Source organism: Bufo bufo, chromosome 7, assembly GCF_905171765.1.
Source record: "Bufo bufo chromosome 7, aBufBuf1.1, whole genome shotgun sequence".
Taxonomy (NCBI): Eukaryota; Metazoa; Chordata; class Amphibia; order Anura; family Bufonidae; genus Bufo; species Bufo bufo.
Genome location: NC_053395.1, coordinates 141,841,962 through 141,867,521, shown reverse-complemented (window position 1 = coordinate 141,867,521; position 25,560 = coordinate 141,841,962). Strand labels below are relative to the sequence as shown.

The 25,560-nt window shown below is 44.9% G+C and overlaps 1 protein-coding gene across 1 annotated transcript in view; it reads left to right on the top strand.

The window, feature by feature from the left end:
• LOC121007707 (cytochrome P450 20A1) overlaps positions 1–25,560 on the top strand; it is an 87,211-nt gene that overhangs the window by 56,333 nt on the left and 5,318 nt on the right. The window contains exons 8-12 of the mRNA XM_040439829.1: positions 10,473–10,527; positions 19,044–19,164; positions 21,165–21,276; positions 22,697–22,761; positions 22,954–23,043. Coding sequence (XP_040295763.1) covers positions 10,473–10,527; positions 19,044–19,164; positions 21,165–21,276; positions 22,697–22,761; positions 22,954–23,043 — 443 coding nt within the window. The remainder of the gene's footprint in view (positions 1–10,472; positions 10,528–19,043; positions 19,165–21,164; positions 21,277–22,696; positions 22,762–22,953; positions 23,044–25,560) is intronic.

Here is a 25,560-nt window from a genome sequence, read left to right as displayed (position 1 = left end):
GGAGTGGCTCCGTAAGAAGCATATCAAGGTTTTGGAGTGGCCTAGCCAGTCTCCAGACCTAAATCCAATAGAACATCTTGGGAGGGAGCTGAAACTCTGTGTTGCTCGGCGACAGCCCCAAAACTTGACAAATCTAGAGGAGATCTGTGTGGATGAGTGGGCCAAAATCCCTGTTTACAGTATGTGCAAACCTGGTCAAGAGCTACAGGAAACGTTTGACCTCTGTAATGACTTCTGTATGAAATATTAACACAGATTTTCTCAGGTGTTCAAATACTTATGTTCAGCAGTGCAAGACAAATAAAGTCTTTAAAAACCACACAATGTGATTTCCTTATTTTATTTTATTTTTTATTATTCTGTTTCTCAGAGTGGGAATGCACCTACAATACGAATTTCAGACCCCTCCATGATTTCTAAGTGGGAGAACTTGCAAAATCGCAGGGTGTTCAAATAGTTCTGTTCCTCACTGTATATGTGTATATATATAATATATATGCAGTTCCGGGTGCCGGGCAAGTAGTTTGAACAGTTGTTTAGCCCTGTGCGGGCAAGTAGCAGGGACATGTCGGTTGGGCAGTAATAGGAGCGGTCATATGCTAGCCGCGAGCTGACCGCTCCTACATCTATGTCAGCCTGCCCCTGCATCGTGCATATGAGTACCGTACATATCACTTCCTGCAGGCGGCCCCCGCTCCTCCCGGCTCCTGTATCGAAGTCTCCGCCCACCTGCCAGCACAGGAGCGCACAGTAAGTCAGCACACCGTCTCTAGAGACTGAGTAATTGCAGGCCAAGATGGGAGAAGAGGAGTGAGAGACCCCACGGCCCCCTGCAGATGAGCGTTCCTCCCGGAGCCTGTCCACATCGCAGCTCCCGACCTGACCTGCAAGCGCTGACTGGGGTCACATAGCATTATACTGATTTATGATGCTATGTAACCCTTACAGTTCTGGAATGTGTTGGATAACACTGACAGCATTATGTCAGTGTTATCCAACACATTCCAGAACTGTAAGGGTTACATAGCATCATAAATCAGTATAATGCTATGTGACCCCAGTCAGCGCTTGCAGGTCAGGCCGGGAGCTGCGATGTGGACAGGCTCCGGGAGGAACGCTCATCTGCAGGGGTGTCAGAAATAAAGGTTGTGCTGTCTGTCTTCTGAGGCTCTGGCCCTGCCTGCAATCTGCACTGCACGTGGCACTTGATAAACTATAATGTCTCCCTGTTGCCCCCATACAGTATAACATCACCTTGTGGCCCCCATACAGTATAACGTCACCCTGTGGCCCCCGCCCCATACAATATAACGTCTCCCTGTGGCCCCCGCCCCCATACAGCATAACGTCTCCTAGTGGCCCCTGCCCCATACAGCATGACATCTCCTTGTGGCCCCTGCCCCATACAGCATGACATCTCCTTGTGGCCCCTGCCCCATACAGCATGACATCTCCTTGTGGCCCCCGCCCCATACAGCATGACATCTCCTTGTGGCCCCCGCCCCATACAGCATGACATCTCCTTGTGGCCCCCGCCCCATACAGCATGACGTCTCCTTGTGGCCCCCGCCCCATACAGCATGACGTCTCCTTGTGGCCCCCGCCCCATACAGCATGACGTCTCCTTGTGGCCCCCGCCCCATACAGCATAACGTCTCCTTGTGGCCCCCGCCCCATACAGCATAACGTCTCCTTGTGGCCCCCGCCCCATACAGCATAACGTCTCCTTGTGGCCCCCGCCCCATACAGCATAACGTCTCCTTGTGGCCCCCGCCCCATACAGCATAACGTCTCCTTGTGGCCCCCGCCCCATACAGCATAACGTCTCCTTGTGGCCCCCGCCCCATACAGCATAACGTCTCCTTGTGGCCCCCGCCCCATACAGCATAACGTCTCCTTGTGGCCCCCGCCCCATACAGCATAACGTCTCCTTGTGGCCCCCGCCCCATACAGCATAACGTCTCCTTGTGGCCCCCGCCCCATACAGCATAACGTCTCCTTGTGGCCCCCGCCCCATACAGCATAACGTCTCCTTGTGGCCCCCGCCCCATACAGCATAACGTCTCCTTGTGGCCCCCGCCCCATACAGCATAACGTCTCCTTGTGGCCCCCGCCCCATACAGCATAACGTCTCCTTGTGGCCCCCGCCCCATACAGCATAACGTCTCCTTGTGGCCCCCGCCCCATACAGCATAACGTCTCCTTGTGGCCCCCGCCCCATACAGCATAACGTCTCCTTGTGGCCCCCGCCCCATACAGCATAACGTCTCCTTGTGGCCCCCGCCCCATACAGCATAACGTCTCCTTGTGGCACCCGCCTCCATACAGTATAACATCTCCTTGTGGCACCCGCCTCCATACAGTATAACATCTCCTTGTGGCACCCGCCTCCATACAGTATAACGTTAGTATAAGTTCAGGACAAGTAGATGGTCATGAGGGACAAGTAGATTGAGCCCCCACTTTAGTCCTTCGACAAGTATTATTTTTTTTTTATTTCCACACCCCTGTATATTACGCTTTTTGTGAGGCAAGGTAACCAAAAAAAATGGCTGTTCTGGCACAGTTTATAGATCAGGTGATATTTTTATAGAGCAGGTCGTGACAGACGTGGCAATACCTAATATGTCTATTCTTTTTAAATTTTATTTTGGTTTTACACAATTTAAATTAATTTTTGGGAAAAAAAATCATGTTTTTGTGTCACCATTTTCTGAAAGCCATATTTTAATTTTTTAAAATTTTGGGGACGATTGTCTTTAGGGGCTTATATTTTGCAGGATGAGGTCACGGTTTTATTGGTACTAGTTTTGGGTACATATGATTTTTTAATCACTTTGTATACCATTTTTTGGGAAGTGCGGTGGGCAAAATTGCAATTCCATCATAGGTTTTTTTGTTTTTTTTTATGTTCACCGTGTGGTAAAAGTAAGATGATTCTTTTATAGATCAGGTCCTTACGGATGTGGCGATACTAAACATGTTAAGTGTTTTTTATTTTTTTAACTAATTACAGTATGTGTGGATATAGGAAGAAGTTCGTGTTTTTTTACTTTTTTCACCTTTTTGTTTTGGGTCTGATGGCTTACAATACACTGCAGTACACTGTATAGTATACTGCAGTGTATTGTGAATTTACACCTAGCCTGATCAGGCTCCCGCCTTTGGAAAAAAAAAATACCGCTTCCCACTACATTGTATGACATAATTAATGGTGGCATTAGAAAATACAACTTGTCCCCCAAAAAATAAGCCCTCATACAGCTATGTGAATGGAAATATAAAAACAGTTATGGCTCAAGGAATATAGGGAAGAAAAATGAAAACACTAAAACCTCCGGTATCCTAAGGGTTAAAGGGGTATACCCATCACAGACAATGGAGGCATATCGCTAGGATATATCCCCATTGTCTGATAGGTGCGGGTCCCACCTCTGAGATCCGCACCTACAGCAAGAACGGAGCGGGGAGAGTGGTGGCTGGAGGACCCTGGGTTTCCCAGGGTCTGGCCACCACCAAGCGCTCTCCCCATACAAGTGAATGGGAACACACAGCGCTTGCACAGCCACTGCTTCCATTCATTTCTATGGGGCCTATGGAAATAGCCAAGGCAAAGCTAGCGGTGGTAACCAGTTGGGGGGGTGTACCTGCACAGACTTACTCTATCCAATGCAGGTACACTTCCCCCCCCCCCCCCCCCCCCCCCCAACTGGTTACCCCCCCTCTGTACCATCACTGAAGGCTAATAGCAATTCATTCATAACTTCTAGTAGAAATAATAAAGGAATGGCACAACACAGAGCCATAAGAATAGATGCTCCAGAATTGTTATTACACGGGGAATGCATGAAGCTATTTAAACAGGCATGTCAGGAGCGGTGACAGGTCCTGTTTAAATAGAATTTTATGTGATTTGTGAAAGAACTGAAGGAGCACTTGAAGGATAATGTAATGAAACAAATCACATGAAACCTTGGGGAGGCATACGCCTTTAACACGATCATTGAACGTTCTGTGAGAGCTTAAATGTGTTTTCTCGCTGGTATCATTGGGGGACACAGGACCGTGGGTATAGCTTGCTGTTGCCACTAGGAGGCGACACTAGGCTGAAAAAAAGACTTAGCTCCTCCCCTTCAGGCTATACCCCCTCCAGCCTGGAGAGAGCATGTCAGTTTTTAGCTTAGTGTCGTAGGAGGCAGACCTCCCTGCTTTATGCAGGGCGGCTTTCTTATTTGATTTATTATTTATTTATTTTTTTCTTTTAGGTTGGGAAACAGAGTTGCTCAGCCTCTCCGTTATCCCAGGGAGCAAGAGCGGTGAGAAAATCCACCGCTTACCTCCCCACAGAAGAAAAAGGAGGACCAGTGCAGCCTCGCTCCCCTGCTTCCCGCCAGCCAAGGGGTCACCTAGGTCCACCAGAGAAGAAGACCCTCCTGCCATGCCAGACTCCTGCCACTCCAGTGGCAGCAGCTGAGGAGGTGACCCTGCTGGAAAAGCTGACCTGCCGGTCCACTAGGGAGGGTGAAGAGAAGAGGAGGAAGATGGGGTGAGTACACGGGACTAGGTAAGTAGGTTAACTCTCTCCCTGCCTCCCTCCCTCTTTGGACAAGTACCGGGCTCGCTCTTTTCTCTCTTCACCCCGACTCCCACTTTTTCTTTGGCAGACGCCGGGCTCCAACTTTTGTGCCCAGGATTTCTGAGGGCATCCCTCCACTACCCCTCACGGCACATAGGGGGTTTAATGGCCACGTCCCACACTGCCGGACACAGCGGGCGGCCGTCCGTGCTGCTGCGGCCCAGACCTTATGCCCAGTGTTATGCAGGGAGGGGAGCGGAGGAGGCTCCCGGCTCCCCAGCACTAGTATCCACCCCTCTAGGCAGCAGGCACCGCTCCGGAAGGGTTAAAGCCCGCACAGGACGACCGGACCCTGGCTTCACTTTGCCCTACCTCCCTTCTGTTTCCGGTCCCAGCGGCTCCGAATCGCTCTGTACTGTATAAGACACCGCCTACGCAGTCCGGTAAGTGATCCTCTGGAAGTTCCCATTCCACCCCCCGGGTAGTTTGGTCGATAAATCCCACCAGGACAGTCTGCAGCTGCCATGGACAAGACTCTGAGAGTCAAGATTGCACACAAGCGGACCAGAGAAGGATGTATTCCTCCTCGGTCACTCCCGCACCCCCAACCTTCCTCCCCAGGGTCACGCTCAGACGCACCCTTCCTCCCTGGGAAGGTTCTGTCCGAGGGGGTGGGGGGGATCACTGATTCGGACTCATTACCCAGCGCAATCTTCCTAGTTTGCGTTCACGGTAGGCAGCAGTATTTGTCGTATGCATTACTCCCTTCCTTAGGCGGAGTATTTGCACTATTTCTGGATACGGTACTTGCCTTAGCCTTCCATAGGTGGACTAACGGCACTAGCACTGACTTCAGCACCGGCGGTAGGCGTTCCCCCTTCTGTAGGTGGCGGAATTGCAGTTCCACGGGTACCATACTTACCGTATGCATTAGCCTCTTCCATAGGTGGCCTTAGGGCACAGTGTTCCCGTTTGCATTACCCCTCTCTAGGTGGAGTAATTGCACTCTCTCCGGGTACTAGACTCGCGATATGCATACCCTTTTCCTTAAGTGGCATAATCTCTCTGCCACTGGATTCAGTTCCTGCAGTATGCATCACCCCTTTCCTTAGGAGGGGTGCTTACACTTCCTCGAGATACAGTTCTTGCAGTATGCGTTGGTCCCCCTTTTGGGTGGAATTGTTGCACTACCACTGAGGCAGTGCTCGACGTAGGCATTGTCAAACTCCATTGATGGGGTACTTCCAGTACCGTTGGATACGGTTCTGACGGTTGCGCAAGTCCTCAGACCTTCCCCTCAGCATTGACAGAATATACTGTGACTACAATGATACGAGGGGGTCTTTGCATTGTCTCGACATACTAGGGTTCTTCCTCCACAGCTCCTTCATTTGGTGGCGGGTTTTTTTCTAGCGCCGCATTTGGTGGCCTCTGCCGTGTGGCCCCCTCCTCAGCTGGAATATGATGCTAGCCATAGTCTTGCGGTTTCCCTTGTATGGGTTCCTTCTTAGGCGGAGTATGGCACCGCCACTATCATCCCGTGGCTTCTTCTGTATAGTGCCAGTCCCAGATGGGGAATGAGCTTTGCCCTGACTTCTTCTCTCCTTCCATCTTTTTCCTTCTCTGGCTCCGGGTTCACGGCCACCCTGCAAGCCTTGGTGGCTCCTACGTTACTACTTTTCCCTAATCTGCATTTGCACGGGGTAGTGTTTCCGGTCACGGCTGGTGGACTGTGACTCCTTCACACCCTCCTTCTACAGGTGAATTCTTCCTATTGATCCTGGGTGTGCTACCTGTATCTACAATTATCTCTTTTACGACATGAGTAATGTCTGTCAGATCAGTCCGATGGTGATCATACCTTTTTTCTGCCCATTCCGTGGGTAGACTATGAGATTCACCACGCCAGGCGGAGCAGGGGCTCTTGTCATGCGTTACCACCGCTGATCGACTTTTCGTTCTGGGAGCCTTCTATTTCTTCTTCCTCCTCGAACCGCTGGTTGCTTGTCTCTCCCTTTATTTACCTGACCAGTAGCCATGCGTGGCACTGCTCTTGACTTCCCTCATCATTTTTTTCCTATCTGACCAGTGTTCCCTGGTACGGGTGGGGCGTTGGACGTCGTCATCGCACTCTATCCAGCAGGGGTATTTCTCTTATCTTGGTCTAGTCTAAATATTCGTCGAGCGGCGTTGCGACGCTGTCAATATATGGTCACTGACGTAGATCCTCGCCGTCGGTGGTTCTCGCACTAGATTTACTCTACCTATCTCAGATGTATTGGTTCCTTGGCATGCGGTGGGCCGTGTCTGATTCAGGCGTTTTTTCTCTGTGGGTTATCAACCAGCTTTTCAGTCTCCCCTCAAGCCTCTTCGGCTCGGGGGCATCGGTCTGCCAATCGACCGCTTCTGTGGAGCGTCTCTCTTTAGCAGGGGTGTATCCCGTGGCCTGGGTTTATGGTTCTGCATCTGGAGTTAGGGCCAGCTACCTGGTTTCCTCCAGGCGACCGATGGGTCATTTGGTGGCCTTCAGTGAGGAACATGACCTCTCTCTGTAAATCTTCTTCCCCTCTTTTTATTTCTGGGAATGTGGCATTCCTGGGGGCAGGTTTTTCCATCCAACGAATTTGGGAGTTGGGAGTGCCTTTTCTTGTACGTACATTATTTTTTTTTTTTCTTGTCAGGTACTTGCATAAGGCAGTGCTCCGCCCATTACCTTCTTTTTTGCTGACTGTAGTCGCTGCCTTCCATGTCGACAGGACATTGTTTTCCCTTCTATTTCCTTTTCCCTCGCACTCGAGAGACTGTGCTCTCCATCAGGATGTATTCGAGCTCGGAGGTTTGCTTGTCCATAACTAGCTCTTTCCGCCATGCAGATTTTTACCTGGTCATTCCTGGAGGTCCTTGGAAGGGCTCGATGGTCTCCAAGGGGTGTTCCAGGTGGATCCTTTGGCGGCTGCTTAGGCATTCCGCTCCCAGGGCAAGGCACTGCCCGGTGGAGTTTGGGACATCTGACCAGTGGTCAACTCTTTGTGAGATACATGTTTCACCCTGCATCAGCTTCGCGGTTGTATAAGGCAGCGCATTGGTCTTCCTGGCGCGTGTTCACAAAGTTTTTTGCCAGGGGCTTTCTAGGCATCGCCAGTGCTGCTCCGGCCCGCCGGGTCTCGCAGGCAGTAGTGCATTAAGCATTCTCGAGGCTGTTATTCCATGGGCGTGGACTTTTTTCCCTCCCCGTGGACTGCTTTAGGACGTCCCACGGTCCTGTGTCCCCCAATGATACCAGCGAGAAAACAAGATTTTTGGGAAACTCTCCTGTAAAATCTTTCTCGCGTAGTTCATTGGGGGACACAGCACCCACCCAGTATTTATTAGTGTTGATAGGGATGTCTGGTTGCTGGTCAGGTGTTTAGCGAGTTCGCTTCCGCCGGTGTTTGTTGCATTCTCCTTTACTTGGCACATGTTTTCTACTGCTTGAGCACAAACTGACATGCTCTCTCCAGGCTGGAGGGGGTATAGCCTGCAGGGGAGGAGCTAAATCTTTTTTCAGCCTAGTGTCGCCTCCTAGTGGCAGCAGCAAGCTATACCCACGGTCCTGTGTCCCCCAATGAACTACGAGAGAGAGATTTTACAGGTGAGTTTCACAAAAATCTCATTATCTCTTCACAGAGAAAGATCTTTGTCCACTGGGCTATTTAAAGGGAACCTGTCACCACAAAAGCCAGTGCAATCTTCAGCATGTTATAGAGCAGAAGGAGCTGAGCAGATTGATAGTTTTGTGGGAAAAGATTCTGTAAAACTATTTATATCTCTGCTTTTTTGGAACCTAAGCCCACCCCCATGTACATCTATCAGTGACTGATGGCTAGCTCTGCTAACTGCATCCACACATAATTGAAAGTATCTGTGCGGATTTCAGGGCATTTTTGTGCAGATACAGTGCTGCCCATAATTATTCATACCCCTGACAAATTTTGACTTAAAGTTACTTTTATTCAACCAGCAAGTAATTTTTTGATGGGAAATGACATGGGTGTCTCCCAAAAGATAATAAGACGATGTACAAGAGGCATTATTGTGGGGGGAAAAAAAAACTTTCTCAGCTTTTATTTACATTTGAGCAAAAAGTGTCCAGTCCAAAATTATTCATACCCTTCACAAACTGTCAGTCTGTGGGAAAATCAAAAGTTCTATACCATTCCAAATAGTCCAAGCTGTTCTAAAGCATCCTAATTACCCTGATTAATTGGGAACAGCTGTTTTTAATCAACTCAACAGGTGAAAAACAGCAGCTCTCTGCAGTTGGTTTGTGGACAGTCATGGTTAAGACAAAGGAGCTCAGTGAGGACCTGCGGCTGCGCATTGTGGCTGCTCACAAGTCAGGATAGGGCTACAAGGCCATTTCTAAATGTTTTCAAGTTCCAGTGGCTACAGTGCAAAGTATTATTAAAAAAAATACAAGATGTTCCGCACTGTGGAAAATCTCAGAGGACGTGGTCGGAAGCCAAAAGTGACACCTGTGCTGGCCAGGAGGACAGTTAGAGAGGTGAAAAAGAATCCAAGGATCACCACCAAGGCCACCCTGGTGAATCTGGGCTCTGCTGGTGGCAATGTCTCAAGGCAGACAATCCAACGGACACTGCACACTGCTGGGTTCCACGGATGCAGACCAAGGAGGACGCCACTTCTCCAGATAAGGCACACAAAAGCTCGCTTGGCCTTTGCAAAAGCTCATCTGGACAAAGAAGAAGACTTCTGGTCTTCTGTGTTATGGTCAGATGAAACAAAAATTGAATTGTTTGGTCACAATGATGTTTCCTTCATTTGGCGTAAAAAAGGAGAAGCCTTCAACACAAAGAACACCATCCCCACTGTCAAACATGGTGGTGGGAACCTAATGCTTTGGGGGTGTTTTTCAGCCAATGGAGCAGGGAACCTAATCACAGTAAACGGCACCATGAAAAAAGAGCAATACATGAGGCTTCTCAACGACAACATCAGGCAGTCTGCAGAGAAACTTGGCCTTGGGCACCAGTGGACATTTCAGCATGACAATGACCCAAAACACACAGCAAAAGTGGTGAAGAAATGGTTAGTAGACAACATTAACGTTTTGAAGAGGCCCAGCCAGAGTCCAGACTTGAATCCAATTGAGAATCTGTGGAGGGAGCTAAAGATCAGGGTGATGGCAAGAAGACCCTCCAACCTAAAAGATTTGAAGCTCATTGCTAAGGATGAATGGGCAAAAATACCTGTGGAGACATGCAAAAAGCTAGTCTGCAATTATAGGAAGTGTTTGATTGCTGTAATAGCCAATAATGGCTTTTCTATTGATTATTGAGAAGGGTAGGAATAATTTTGGACTGGACACTTTTTGCTCAAATGTAAAGAAAAGCTGAGAGATGTTTTTTTTTTTCCCCACAATAATGCCTCTTGTACATCGTCTTATTATCTTTTGGGAGACGCCTATGTCATTTCCAGTCAAAATATTACTTGCTGGTTGAATAAAAGTAACTTTTAAGTCAAAATTTGCCAGGGTTATGAATAATTAAGGGCAGCACTGTATGTTAATTGGCAATGTACCGTAGCTTCTCGAACTGTAAATCCATAAAAAATTGTTTACAATGTATAGGACTTTGTATTCTTAGCTTCCAAATTTGCCGCCTTTGAGCAAAATATTGTTCTTCGTTACGGTTATGCTCTATTTAAGCTTTCATATTAATTTTAATTCTGAATGAGCAATCAAAATGGGGCTGCTGAGGCAGTTTTGCAGCAACGTGCCTTTTTAGACTTTATGCAGATCATTTTCCTTTTGACCTAGTTTGAATTTGCTCTTTACTGCATCTCATTATTAGTTGTCAAAATCTCAGAATCTGAAGACTGTTTGTTTTTCTTCCAGGTTCTCGAAGACTGTATGATCTTCTCCTTGGCAGGGTGTGTGATCACAGCAAACTGTAAGTTTTAATCTCTCAATACTGTTACTGGCAGTCTAAAGCTTTCTCTTCTGAATTGCATCAGCGTAAAAAGGGTGTCATTTTTACATCACTTTTATGATTATAAACAATAAGCGCACAGCGCCTATTTGTCAATCCTATTTAATATTTACACTGTCTAAATCAAAGCCTAGACAGCCAAAAATGCACCACATTTATCAGAGTGGCTGAGGCTAGATGATAAATCTGGCACACCTTTGGACTGCCCAGTTTTTAAGGTTATACCACCTTTTAATTGGCTTACTTTATGGTCATGTTTGAGCCAAAATTTGCCACATTGATTTTTAAGTTATCGCAACTAACTTGAGCCACAGTCCTTTAAGCATAATGCTCCTATTTCCGGGTAAGCCACAGCTCTTGTTGAATAAGTCTGAAAAAAAAAAAAGTCTAAGAGGGTCATCTATTATACTGAAATACGGCAATATTAGGCATATTTCAGGTGCAGATGGCCGTGCACCGGTTAGTTGCACCTCAATCTGTGACCTTTCCCAGCTCATACCAGCAGGCCCGTCTCATTCATAATTTTATACGCCTAGTTTAGGCATAGAAAATGCTCTAAATGTAAGACTGCTTACATTTAGACTGGTGCTGGATGCGCCAAAGTTTTATGTAGAGGCCTGTGCAGTATTATTTTTGTTGTAATACATTAGCAACAATACATTCGTATATTGGGTGATATGATGTGCTGTACAAGAAAAAGATCATGCAGCTTAGGGCTTATTCACACGGACGTATGAATGAGTCCGCATCCGTTCCACAGTTTTGCAGAGCAGGTGCGGACCCATTCATTTCAATGGGGCTTCAAAAGATGTGGACAGCACACGGTGTTCTGTGGTTGCGTTCTGGGGCCCCGCAAAAAAAGATAGAGCATGTCCTATTCTTGTCCGCAATTGCAGACAAAAATAAGCATTTTCTCTTAGTTGCCGCCATGTGCGGTCCGCAAATTGCTGAACGCACATAGCAGGTATCCGTGTTTTGCAGATTCCCAAAACACTACAGTCATGTGAATGTGCCCTTACACTGATTGCAAGGCTACACTGAGCAGCTGTAGAGCAGGGAAAAAACTGCGGCATGTCAGAAACGAAAATTGTTAATGGCCGCACAGTTCTGCAGGTAAACACTTCTGCAATCACTTTATGATATTTATTTTTATTGGATTGGATTTAATAAAGAATCAAAATTTTACTATTTACCCATTGCGTGGCTTTTTTTTTCTTTTTTTTTTTTTTTGGTGTTAATCGGTAAAAAGTACTACCCACAAAAACGGCATAGGCATTAACAGCCAATATGAAAACCGTGCCAGAATGATGTCAGGTCTCAGTGTAGGTTCCCATGTCATTAGCAGATGGGCTCACACAATTTCATCAGAATGTGCCCTAAGAACTTCACATTTATATACACAGTAAATATAGCCGTAATACAATTCAAAGTAATCCATGTATTCGATGTTTGCAACTGTCTTCGCACTTAAAGCAGTGCACTGCTGCATGTAGTGTTTGGTTGCACCTTAGCTGCTGGTGGAGATTCCCTGTAACCTTGACCTAAGGATGATCATATAAATGTACTAGAATTAACTAGATTGAGCCCTTTAACCACTTGCTTACCGTCACATGACTTTATAGGTAACTGTAACCAACCATATAAAAGCAGCGGGTTACATTACAATCTGCTGCAGATTGCCGTGATCACACTGTCATTAGACAGCTGTGGTAACAGTGAAGATCCCGGAGATCAGCTGAAGTAGTCTCCAGGCATGAGATCACAGTGACAGGCCAGCAAGGGTGCGCTCAAGTAAGAGCGTGAGCGTGACACCTGCTGATTGTAATGTGAACTGTGATCCTGCTATATGTGAATTAACCACTTCCTACGCTGTCCAACAGGAAAAAAGTTATAGTTATCATTTTTAGCAATAATATAACTATACACACATATTATTCCACTTCTTTCAAGTTTTATGGTATAGCAGACTTTGTGTAAAATATACAAATGTACACACATTCTTTCCTTTTTCTATCATACGTTTTGTTTTTTAAATATATTTGTTTTATAGTATTCAAAAATAGTATTTGTTTTAGCTGTATTTCGGATAGCTTTTTTTTTTTTTTGTGCGTAAAATATTTTAAAAAACACACACATTTTTTCATTTGTAGAACATTTTTTAATAAAGCCAAAAGTGTGAAATGTCCAAATTTCCCCAAGATGAATTGCTTAGGGGGTCAATATAAAAAAAGGCGCTTTAATGTGTTGGCACTGTACAACATCTGTTCTGGCAGGATGATGCCATAGAACCCACAGCAGAAAAATAGGCCTCCAAAATGCTCGCCAGTCCTTGGAAATCTTGTGGTGGGTTCAGCCAGTAGATAAATTACATTTTCACAATATGAACTTATAGTAATGGTTTTAGAAATGTTTTGTCTTGAAATCTTTGGTAACAGAAAGAAAAATTATATATATATAATACTTTTTTTTTTTTATCTGTCTAATAACACAAAATAAAGTTCTAAGGCAGTGATGGCTAATCTCCGGCACTCCAGCTGTGGTGAAACTACGACTCCCAGCATGCTCCATTCATTTCTATGGGGTTCTGAAAACAGCCAAGCAAGTGTAACATAATTTATAAGGCTGAAAAAAAGACATCTGTCCATCCAGTTCAGCCTGTTATCCTGCAAGTTGATCCAAAGGAAGGCAAATAAAAACCTGTGTACATCTTGGGAGTTGTAGTTTTACCACAGCTGGGGTGCTGGAGGTTAGCCAGCACAGGTCTAAGGTATCCTTTGAAAAATAATAACAAATACATGTAGGTTGGTTTAGAAATTAAATAGTTATTTGCAGTTAGGCCCATAGCAAAAATTGGCCTGGTAAGGAAGGGGGTAAATGACTATATACACAATCCAGCATCAGATGTGTGTGTCAAGAATATCGGGCAAAATCGGCAGGCAAAGAGCATTAATATTTCCTAGCAATAGGTACTAATTGTACTGTTGTTATGATCAAGCAAGATCAGCAATAGTAATATGGTTCGTCATTGGCCGTTTTCCTTAGTTACAAGCCAAATTGTTACAAGTATTACAGAACAGCCCGCCAATAGAATTGCGTTTTTCTACTCGCACTACACTGAGGGTAGAATTTCTTTGTTCAAATATATAGAATTACGTGCAGTTCTGCCTACAATTTTATTTTTATTTTTTTCCAGTATAAGTTAATTTAGTTCTTGACTTTTTTTTTTATTCTGCATCTGGGATGCTGTGTAGTAACTCCATAGTAGATGCAGGTAAAGGTTTATTTTTCATTTTTTATTTTTTTTATAAGCATCAGTTTGTTGAGTATGATGCATGATATGTGTCAGCCTCGAAAACTAGCATTAGCACAGCATGGAAAATTGTTAATTCAAGCAGTATTTTTAAGATGTTGTCCAGGTTCTAGTAATTCATTTCTGGTGGATAGATATATGTATATGTACAAGACCTATAGTTCCACCTACGTTCTGCTGCTACCACTGTAAATCTTGGGGTCCGCACTGCCATTGGTTTAACATTAAATACCTAGAATACAGCCATTTCCCATATGTTACACTTCTGGACAAACTCTTTGCTCACTAAGGCTCCATTCACACGTCCGTGGTGTGTTGCGGACCCACAAATTGCAGATCCGCAACACACCCACCCGACACCCCTATAGAAATGCCTATTCTTGTCCGCAAGCTGCGGACAAGAATAGGACATGTTCTATCTTTTGCGGAGCTGCGGACCTGAAGATCGGGGCCACGCTCCGCAAATGCGGATGCTGACAGCACACTGTGCGCTGTCCGCATCCATTCCGTCCCCATAGAAAATGAATGGGTCCGAACCCGTTCCGCAATTCTGCGGACCCATTTGTGCACGTGTGAATGGAGCCTTACATTTAGCTTAAAGGGGTTTTCTGGAAATTTTATATTGATCATAGTATAGTCAGTCGCTTGCCGATCTGATATTGATGACCTGCATCAATATTAAAATCCCAGAAAACATGTTTAAGATTTTTGCATGTACTGTTTCTGTATCAAATATGGTTCTTTAAAAACAAATGATGTCATAGAAAACACGAAAATAATTTCTGTTGTGGCCCTTTTCTATTGTCACATCTGTATAGTTCTGGTTGAAGTGCACTTGACTTTGGAGCTTTACATAGATCTTTGTAAGGCCTCATGCACACGACCGTTCAGTTTTTTGCGGTCCGCAAACCGCGGATCCGCAAGAGATGGAAGCTGTGTGCTTTCCGCAATTAACGGAACGGGCGGCCCATTGTAGAAATGCCTATTCTTGTCTGCAAAACGGACAAGAATAGGACATGTTATATTTTTTTGGGCGGGGCTATAGAACAGAGCTGTCCGCATCTTTTGAGGCCCCATTGAAGTGAATGGGTCCGCATCCGAGCCGCAAAAACTGTGGCTTGGATGCGGACCAAAACAACGGTCGTGTGCATGAGGCCTAAGGCTACTTTCACACTAGCATTTACATTTTCCGGTATTGAGATCCGTGATAGTCTCAATACCGGAAAAAAAAAAACGCTTCCGTTTTGTCCATATTCATTGTCAATGGGGACAAAATGCAACTGAATGGAGTGCTCCAAAATGCATTCCGTTCCTTTTGGTTGCGTTCTCATACCGGAGAGCAAACTGCAGCATGGGATGCGGAGCAAAACAGATCCGGCATGACCCACAATGCAAGTCAATGGGGACGGATCAGTGGGGTTTTCTCGGACACAATAGAAAACGGATCCGTCCCCCATTGACGTTCAGTGGAGTTCATGACTATGTTAACCCTTGCTATGTTAACCCTTTCCCAACCAGCGCCGTAATAGCGCTGCCGGGTCTTTAAAGATGGAGCCTGCTCCTGAACGGTGTGAGTGCCATAGCTGTGGATGGCCTTCTATTTCCTATAGCAGACACCCGCAGCTAATGTCTGCAACCGGCAGTACTGCCGATCGTGGACATTTAACCCTTCAGATGCTGTAGTCAATCCTGACCACGGCATCTGAGCGCGTGAAACACTGTGCGCTTCCGGTGATGCTCCGGCTCCCCCATGCGGCGATCGGAGGAGCCGGAGCTTGTGTGCAGCAGCCCCTGTCTTTGTGAACGACAGGAGGCTGCTGCATAGTATTTCCTATGGAGTCCTTGTCTGTAATAGGGCTCCATAGGAAACTAGCAATTTTCTGATGGACTCCACTGCTAGTGCATTGGGGTCTATGAGAATAGCAATCTAATGATAATATAAAAAAGTTTTTAAAAATAAAAAAAACATAAAAATTGAAATCACCCTTTTCCCAAAATAAAAGCAAAAAAAAATAAATATACATCATGGGTGTCGCCATGTGCGAAACCACGCATAGTTTAAAAATATATTCCCCATACGGCAAACAGCAGAACGGAAAAAAGCGTCTAAATGGCCGATTCGCCGTTTTTGGTCGTTTCATTGTCTACCAAAAAATGGAATAAAAAGTGATCAAAAAGTCATATACAGCCCAGACTGGTATCAATGAAAAGTTCAGATCACCCCGCAAAACATGAGCCCCTACACAGCTCCATACACATAATTACAAAAAAGTTATAGGGGTCAAAATATGGCGATGAAAAAATAAAACTGATAATTTTTTATTTTTTGGGCAATTTCACCCCATTTGGAATCTTTTTTCCGCTTCACACTACAGCATATGCAATATTGAATGGTGGCGTTGGAAAGTACAACTTGTCCTGCAAAAACAAGCCCTCATATGGCTATGTAAACAGATAAATAAAAAAGTTATGGCTCTGGGAAGGCAGGGAGCGCAAAACAAAAAAACCTCTGGGTTAGAAAGGGTTAAAGATAATACAAACGGATCCGTTCAACACGGATGCAGATGGTTGTATTATCGCTGCCGGATCAGGCAAAAACGCAAGTGTGAAAGTAGCCTAAGGCTACATGCACACGACTGTGTTTTTTGCGGTCTGCAAATTGCGGATCCGCAAAAAAAACTGACGTCCGTATGTCATTGTTTTATTTTTTTGTTTTTTTGCGGTTCCATTGTAACAATGCCTATCCTTTTATATTTTTTGTATTTTATTTTTTTGCGGGGCTACGGAACGGACATACTAATGCGGACAATGAATGGGTTTGTGTGCATGTAGCTTAAGGCTACTTTCACATTAGCGTTTTTTTGCGAATCCTTCATGGATCTGCAAAAAACGCTCCGTTACAATAATACAACTGCATGCATCCGTCATGAACACCATTGAAAGTCAATGGGGGACGGATCAGTTTTCGATTGTGTCAGAGAAAACGGATTCGTCCCCATTGACTTACATTGTGTGTCAGGACGGATCCGTCTTGCTCCGCATCACATGGCGGACAGAAAAATGCTGCAAGCAGCGTTTTGGTGTCCGCCTCCAGAGCGGAATGGAGACGGAACGAAGACAAACTGATGCATTCTGAGTGGATACTTTTCCATTCAGAATGCATTAGGGCAAAACTGATCAGTTTTAGACCGCTTGTCAGAGCCCTGAACGGATCTTACAAACGGAAAGCCAAAACGCAAGTGTGAAAGTAGCCTAAGTATGCTACATTGATACTTTAGCATTTCCCCAAGTAATGGTGGGTATTTCCGTGTATAAATTATGCCCTCTCTAGCAGGATATGCATACCCTCCTCTGTTAATTGTACCAAACAAAAGGGCACACGGGAAGGGTTTGAAGTGAACATATTGAGGAATTGTTGCTGCTGTCAGATGTGATGTTTGAGATTTCAGTTTACCATGAATCTTATCTCCAACGTGCTATTTTAATAGAAAGCCCTTTTTAAAAGCACAAATGAGAAATATTATTTTTGTCTGTTCCCTTAAAGGGGTTGTCTCACTTCAGCACATAGCATTTATTATGTATTTTTCTATCACACTCTACACTGCTTGTTTCCATGGTTACGACCACTCTTTTTCCAATAGTGTGCAAGTACGACCACCACTGATGGATTGCATGGTGGTCGTAACCATGGAAACAAGCAGTGTATCTAGCAAGCAAAGGAAGCAATATAAGCCAATGATGCAGTCACACTATACAACAGAAACTCAGTTTACCGGATTAGTGTAGATACAGATCAGTCAACGTTCCAGCATTCCTTGTGTTTCAATCTTCGTTTCATCAAGGGTCTGTGAGCCTGTCCTGGTCATGTCCAAATAAGGGGCTGTTCACACAATTCCGTTTTGGCGATTCACAAATTGCATGTTCCACAAAATATGGATGCGGTCCATGTGCATCCCGCACTTTTCGCAGCCCCCATTTTAACAAACAGACAAGAATAGGGAATGTTCTGTCTAGCGGGGCCGCGGAACAGAAGTGGACAGCACACAACGGGGCCGTAACACATTTTTTGTGGCCCCGTGGAAATTAATAGGTCCTCATGCAATTCACAGAAAAAGCACATCGGACGCAGACCGAAAATAGTTGTGTGAATAGCCCCTAACCCAAGTGCTCGTTACAGAGAGACACTAATAGGCTGAGTTCACACGGCCCAGAACATTGGAGGCTGAGGTGTGCACAGAATGTGGCTGTGGTTTCAATGCCTGCATCTAAAAGTACTATTGGCTGTAATGACCGTGTGGTGAACTGACATTTCATTGCATTACTGTGCCGCAAATAAAAGTGCTTTATTGGTGTGAACACAACTATATACATAAAAGGCCACACCTAATTTGACACGATCAGGACAGGTTATCCGTTTCTGAATAATAAAAACATTTCCATCCACTGATGGCAAACCGATATTCAGGATAGTGATGAATTGGCGCACAAATTATATTAGAAATGTGCATCACTAATGAACGTCTTAAAAGGACACTTTTAGCAAAAAAAAATTTTGCAAATTTTAACAACCGATATGTGAATATTCTATATAATATTTTTACATAAAAATGGGTGGATGGTTTTCTGAGTAATTTTTGAAGAGTTTTAACTTCTCTCTGTCTTGACTTTTAGCATGGTAGAAAGTCTCTCCTAATACTCTGTCAGACCAGCAAAGAGTTGAGAGGTGGCGACTTAATTATAGCACCACATCTCCTCCATGCTATCCTAGTAGTGTAGCTGCCATGGCTTCTCATTAGACACGGCTCCTATGTGGGCATATTTATTTAGGCCTAAGAGAACTGAGGTTTCATTCTGTCAGTCATTCCAGTCCTCCACCTACTATTCTAGTGAGGATTATTTAGCAGATAAATCCTTCCCTATGCAGCAGTGTCACAGCTGAGATCACTTTGTTGCAGAACTGAAAATCAGTTCCAGTCATTTGAATGTGATTGTTACTGCAGCAAGAACATGGGTTTCAGAGAAATAAGGCAGTCGCAGAAATGTGTGGGCATAATCTGTGTGTGAGCATCCCCACTCTTTAAGGTGAAATACTATGGCTGTCTGTAGGAAAATACTGTCTGCACTTTTACATGGCACAATTTCCTGAGACTTGCACTCTATTTTGCAGTATGCACATGGGCCATTTATTTCTTGACAACTGCCGAAGGGGTTCAAGAAAAGTTGTACAAGGAGATGACCCAGGTCCTTGGAAAAGGACCCATCACAATGGAGAACATGGAACAGCTCAGGTTGGTGTAACTTCGTCTGGGTGGTATGTTTGTTGATTTCTGATTTTATTGTCCGTTTCAAATAATATTGAAAACTCCCTTAAAGAAGAAATAATGCTACTGTATTGTAATCAAGAGCACCCTCCTGGATGACTAGCCAAACATGGAAGCTTTAGTAGAAAGAAATCTTTGTGTGTCATGTTAACATGAAATTTAAAGGGGTTGTCTCATCTGAGACATTGGTGGCATATCGCTAGGACTGAGGTGGGACCCGCACCTATCTCTACAACAGGACAGACCAAAAAAAGGAGAGCATACCATGTGTGCGCAGCGTGCTCTCCATTCACTACTATGGGAGTTCTGAAAAAGAGAGGAGCAAGTGTGCCTCTTCAGAACAGGACCCCCGAAGAGAGCGGAGAGCAGCCACGTATAAGTGACCACCTTCCATTTATTTTTGTAGGACTGATGAAAATAGCAGAGCACTCGCTTAGCTATCTCCAGCAGTCCCATAGAAGTGAATGGAGCGGTGGCCACGCTTGTGCGGTGCGCTATCCATTCATTTCATTCATTTCTATAGGACTTCCGACAATAGCCGAGCGTGCTCACTCGTCTAATTTTGGAACTCCCACAGAAATTTATGAAGCACACATTGCACATGCTCCTTCACTTTCGGGGTTGCTATATTGTTGTCTGTTGCTGCTATATTATTGCTATTTATTATGCTATTTATTATCTATTGTGCCACTGCTATTTTATGCCGTTATTTTATGCTGTCATTTTAGTAATTGATTGTATTATAATAAATATCTCATTTGTTGGCTACATATATAGAGTGCCTGGTCTATCTTTACAAACTTTCGGGGTCTTGTTCTGGAGATCCTAGCGATATGCCACCAATGTCTAAGATGAGACAACTCCGTTAAGATCTTGTGATGCATGTTTATAGCATGTGCTATATACAGTACTGTCTGTACTTGCTCATTCTGTAGGAGTCTCTGTCCTTATAACATTTTCAGTATTATACAACCAAATTCTAAAGCTCTACCCCCTCCCTCTTTACACACAGAACACTATATTTTGGTCTACATCATTGCAGCTTCCCTGATGGACCTACAGACCATTGTGTATAATCTATTTCTTCGTCTCTGTCCTCTCCTCCATCACTGACCGCCACAGCATAGCATTTTATATCATCTTATTATTATCACAATTATTATTATTTTTTTTTATTATTGTTGCTTTTGTCGGCTTCTGCAACTTCTGTTTCACAGCACATAGCAGCTGTAGAAAGCCATTATGTGATAAATCAGTCAGACTGGCTTTCTCATGGTTAGGTCTCCAAACCCTCTCTGACTGCTCCTAAACAATCTAAGCTAATTTATACCAAAATGAAAGTTCAATCCAAATGAAATGAGTTCGCACAGGGGGCATAAATCAGAGAAAAAGATTTTTCAAGAGGTCAGAAAGGGACTGAAGACTGAGTTGTCAGACTGCCAGTCCGACTGGTTCATTTCTACAACTGCTATGTACTGTGAAACATGATGCTTCAGAAGCCCAACAACACAACATTTTTAATAAAAACCAATTACAAATCATGTTTTTTGCACAATATTACACATCAAATTACTAATCATCTTTTTAAATACATGTAAATCAATATTTGTGCCTGTAGATCTTGAAGCACAGTAATAGTACCACCAGATTCCATCTGCACCCTAACCTCTATTAGTGTTTCAGATTGTTCATCGGATACTCCTTCACTAGGATATAAGTAATGCAATATTTCATTTGATAGGTTTGAAACATACAGTAGTACAGATAATAAGGTGATATTCATTGCACCTTCTAAGCCATTACGGTATTTAAATGAACATATCAATAATCATTTGCATAGACTGCAGACACAGTCCTACCCAGAGTTTCCCCTGATCCAAAAAAAAAGCTTATTTTGGAAATCTATTCTAAACGTCTGTTATAATGCTTTTCTTTCATCACATTACTATCGCTCTCTTGTTCTGCAGCTATTGCCGACAGATACTGTGTGAGACCGTGCGAACAGCCAGCCTCACTCCAATCTCTGCCCGTCTGCAAGAACTTGAAGGGAGAATTGACCAGCATGTCATTCCTAAAGAGGTAAAGGAAGCATTCCCCTTTCTTGTCTCCCGAACATCTACATTTATGTGTTTAAAGGGGTTGGCCCATCTCACACATTGGTGGCATATCGCTAGGATATGCCCCAATGTTAGGTACCCACCTCTTGGACCCGTACCTGTCTCTAGAATGGTGCCCTCAAATGCCTCCCTGAATTCACTTCTATGGGAGTGCTAAAAATAAAGCTGAGGCCATTTCTGGAACTCCCATAGAAGTCAATGGAGAGCTGGCCACGCTTGCACTGTGCGTCCTCCATTCTGTGGGAGTTCCAGAAATAGCCGAGCACACTCACTCAGCTCTTTTCAGAACTTTCATAGAAGTGAATGGAGGTCATGTTGCACATGGGTGGTGCACTCTTCTTCGCTTTGGGGGCCCTGTTCTAGAGATCGGTGTGGGTCCCAGAGGTGGCATCCCCACCTGACATTGGTGGCATCTCCTAGCGATTTGCCACCAATGTGTGACATGGGCCAACCCCTTTAAGTAATAAAGAAAAATAGTGAAGTGTTGGTTTTCCTAGTAAAATGTGTTCATCTTTGTTACTGATTTATTATGTTTGGACACGGCTTATCTCCTATGGAAGCAGAAAATCAGACATTTTAAAAAAACAGCATTCCCAATCACTCCTGACCCTGACATCTGCCAAAGGAGAAAAGTTGGGAGACCCTATGCAGGTCAGCCGTTTTTTGTCGCTGTTTATCTCATGTTCTACCCAGCATTAGGGCTCAGGCACACAGGACTATGACCAGGCTTACTGAAGATGGTGTGGACCCTCTTGGTCTTTTAGGGGTTTGGTGTAGGCCTAAACCAGGGAATGGAGTTAAAGGGGTCCCCTGCTTTTCCTATATTGAATACCTATCCTCAGGATAGGTCATCAATATCAGATCAGCAAGCTCCTACTGCCGCCCCCCCTCCCCTTCCTCATCAGCTGTTTCAAGAGTACGGTTTTCTTCTCTGTTTACCTGCGCAGTGTCGACATTGCAGCATCGAGCTAGGAAGAGGCTGTGGAGCTCCTTTACACGTCTGATCACTGGGGGTTCTGCGAGTCAGAACTCCACAACCAGATAATGATGACCTCTCCTGAGGGTAGGCTATCAGTATTAAACAGGCCATAGCTCTGTGCATGTACATGCACCCCCAGCAGTGGTGAACTTTTACAGAAGGACATCTGCAGCCAGGAAGAGGACATCTGTCACTGGAGGAGGGTGGACAGGGCAGCGTGTCAAGGACACAACTAAGTAGGGAAATGTCTTTTTTTTTCCAAAAAGAAGTTTTTGTACAAAATAAATATCCTAAACATCATAACATGTTTTATGAACTACATACTCCACACTTATGATTAAGCATTCTAGTTCAGTGCATTATTATATCCTGTACCTAAGCTGTAATTCATTTCTGTTTTCAGACTCTTGTGTTGTATGCGCTCGGTGTAGTTCTACAGGATAGCACAGCCTGGCCATCGTCTTACAGGTATGCCATGCGCGTACAGAATCTCTATCTCCAGCTCTGACATTTATACATTTTAATGCCTCTTTGTATTGTATATAAAACCTTGAGGTTCTGAAAGCCTTATAAAAAGGCTTTTTCTGCTACTGAAGCTGCGTCTATGTCTTTCTGAAAACATAAAATCAGCATAACTGAAAGTGTTCTCTCTACACTCAGATTTAATCCAGAACGGTTTGAAGAAGAAGCAGCCAAGCAGAACTTGACATTGTTAGGCTTTTCTGGGAGCCAAGAGTGCCCTGAACTAAGGTAAGATAAAAAATGCCTTTTAGTGCTTGATCCAAGTAATAGTCTCACAATTTAGCTGGCAGTTGTATATTTCAGAATAGGAAAAGCATCAATCTTGCATGTATAGGATATCCCAAATATACTTCTATGGTGTGGGAATTCTAGTAGTGAATGAGAAAAGTGAACTAAAGAAAAACGTGCTAATTTCAGAAGCTGTGGAAACCCTACAGAGAAGACCGGTATTTGATTTCTTTCTGAATCCTTTTGATCTGTTATTGGAGTCATACAATTGAGGAAGGGATCATGCTGCAGTCAGTTGCCTCACAGCCAGACACAGGTTTGTGTGTGCTTGTATGGCAACTATTACCCCTGGGCGCCGCTCTGTTCTCCCGGTATAGGGCCCGGTATCTTCAGATTTTCGGCTCAACTGGGAGAAGCCTGCTCTTGTTCTCTTGGGCGTCTCCTTCTCCCAGCTTTTTTTTCTCCCACTCCCACTTTTTTCCCCCTCCCTGACGGCCGAGCAAAGTCTGTGCCAGTGCGATTTGCTGGAGACTGAGGGCAGGAGCTTAATCGTCGTCACTGGGCATGCGCCGAGCCCAGTGACGTCCAATGCTCGCGCGAGACTTCGCTCGGCCGTCAGGGAGGGGGAGGAGAGGGATGAGACGCTGTGGGCGGTTAGAGATTCTGGAGGAAGGCGTTTTGGGTAGGGTTGTCCCGATACCACTTTTTTAGGACCGAGTACAAGTACCGATACTTTTTTTCAAGTAGTCACCGATACCGAATACCGATACTTTTTTTAAATGTCATGTGACCGTTTTGGGGGATCTGTGGATGACGCACTGTCATGTGGGGGATCTGTGGATGGCACTGTTATGGGGGACCTGTGGATGGCACTGTTATGGGGGATCTGTGGATGGCACTGTTATGGGGATCTGTGGATGGCACTGTTATGGGGGATCTGTGGATGGCACTGTTATGGGGGATCTGTGGATGGCACTGTTATGGGGGACCTGTGGATGGCACTGTTATGGGGGATCTGTGGATGGCACTGTTATGGGGGATCTGTGGATGGCACTGTTATGGGGGATCTGTGGATGGCACTGTTATGGGGGATCTGTGGATGGCACTGTTATGGGGATCTGTGGATGGTACTGCTATGGGGTGGGATATCTGTGGATGGCATTGTTATGGGGTGGGGGGATCTGAGGATGGCATTGTTATTTGGTGGGGGATCTGTGGATGGTGCTGTTATAGGGGATCTGTGGATGGAACTGTTATGGGGGGGGATCTGTGGATGACACTGCTATATGTCATCCACAGATCCCCCTCATAACAGTGTCCCCCAATACACCGGGCCCCGCCGCTCACCGAAGTATTTATAAACGTGAATCCTTATCCTGTTGTTAAGTTGAACTAACGCTGCGCTCTCCCATGTTCCCCTGTATCCCCACAGCACTTACGAACAAGCTTCCATAGCAGGCAGAGCGGACGGCACCAGTAACGTCACTCACTGACGTCGCGCGCCTGCTCCGCCTGCTTCACTCATAAAGTGGGCGGAGCAGGCGCTCTACGTCAGTGAGTGACGTTACTGCTGCCGTCTGCTCTGCCTGCTATGGAAGCTTAAGTAAGTGCTGTGGAGATACAGGGGGATACAGGGGAACATGGGAGAGGGCAGCGTTAGTTCAACTTAACAACAGGATAAGGATTCACGTTTATAAATACTTCGGTGAGCGGCGGGGCCCGGTGTAAGAGTACAGTGACTGCACCGGGCCCCGCCCATAGTTACGCCCATAGTATTCTATTTATGTATCGGGGCGGGGTATCGGCGGCTGAGTACCGCCGAGAAAACTCGGAATCGGTCCCGATACCGATACTAGTATCGGTATCGGGACAACCCTAGTTTTGGGCACTGTAAGAGGGGTGTTACTGGGCACACAAAGGGGAACATATAACGCCCCTCTGGGCATCTTCAGGGTTTTATTAAAGTCGTTTTTCTGCAAAACTGCTGGACGGATTACAATAAAAAACAGCACAGCCGATTCAAGGTAAGCTGTGGAGCATGACTGGTTTAAAATCTGAATTTGTGTTATACGAGGTGACAGAATCCCTTTAAGCCCAAAGCTCATTGCAATTGTGTATAGGAGGGCCAGTCTGAACACAAATGCAATTGTCCTACCAATATAGTTCAAAAGGAATAGGTCATCATCATCCGTTCCTGGATAACCGCTTTTAAATCTAGTCACCAGTTCAATGGCTGATTACGTTTAAAAGGACATTGCAATTCTCTGTACCAGGCTGTGATGGTGATGCCCTGATAATACTAATTTGATAAAGAATTCAAATACTTATGTCTTTCCTATAAAAATTATATAAAATTACAAAATTAATCAAAGCTCTTCACTTATTACTCCAGGCACACCTGTATCATGTTTCCTATATAAAATAAATGCCCTACTAGAAGGCCAGTGACCCATGTCACAGATGGTGGTTTCCCAAACCCACCAAAAATCGTCCTTGTGCTTCATGTATGCACTCGTC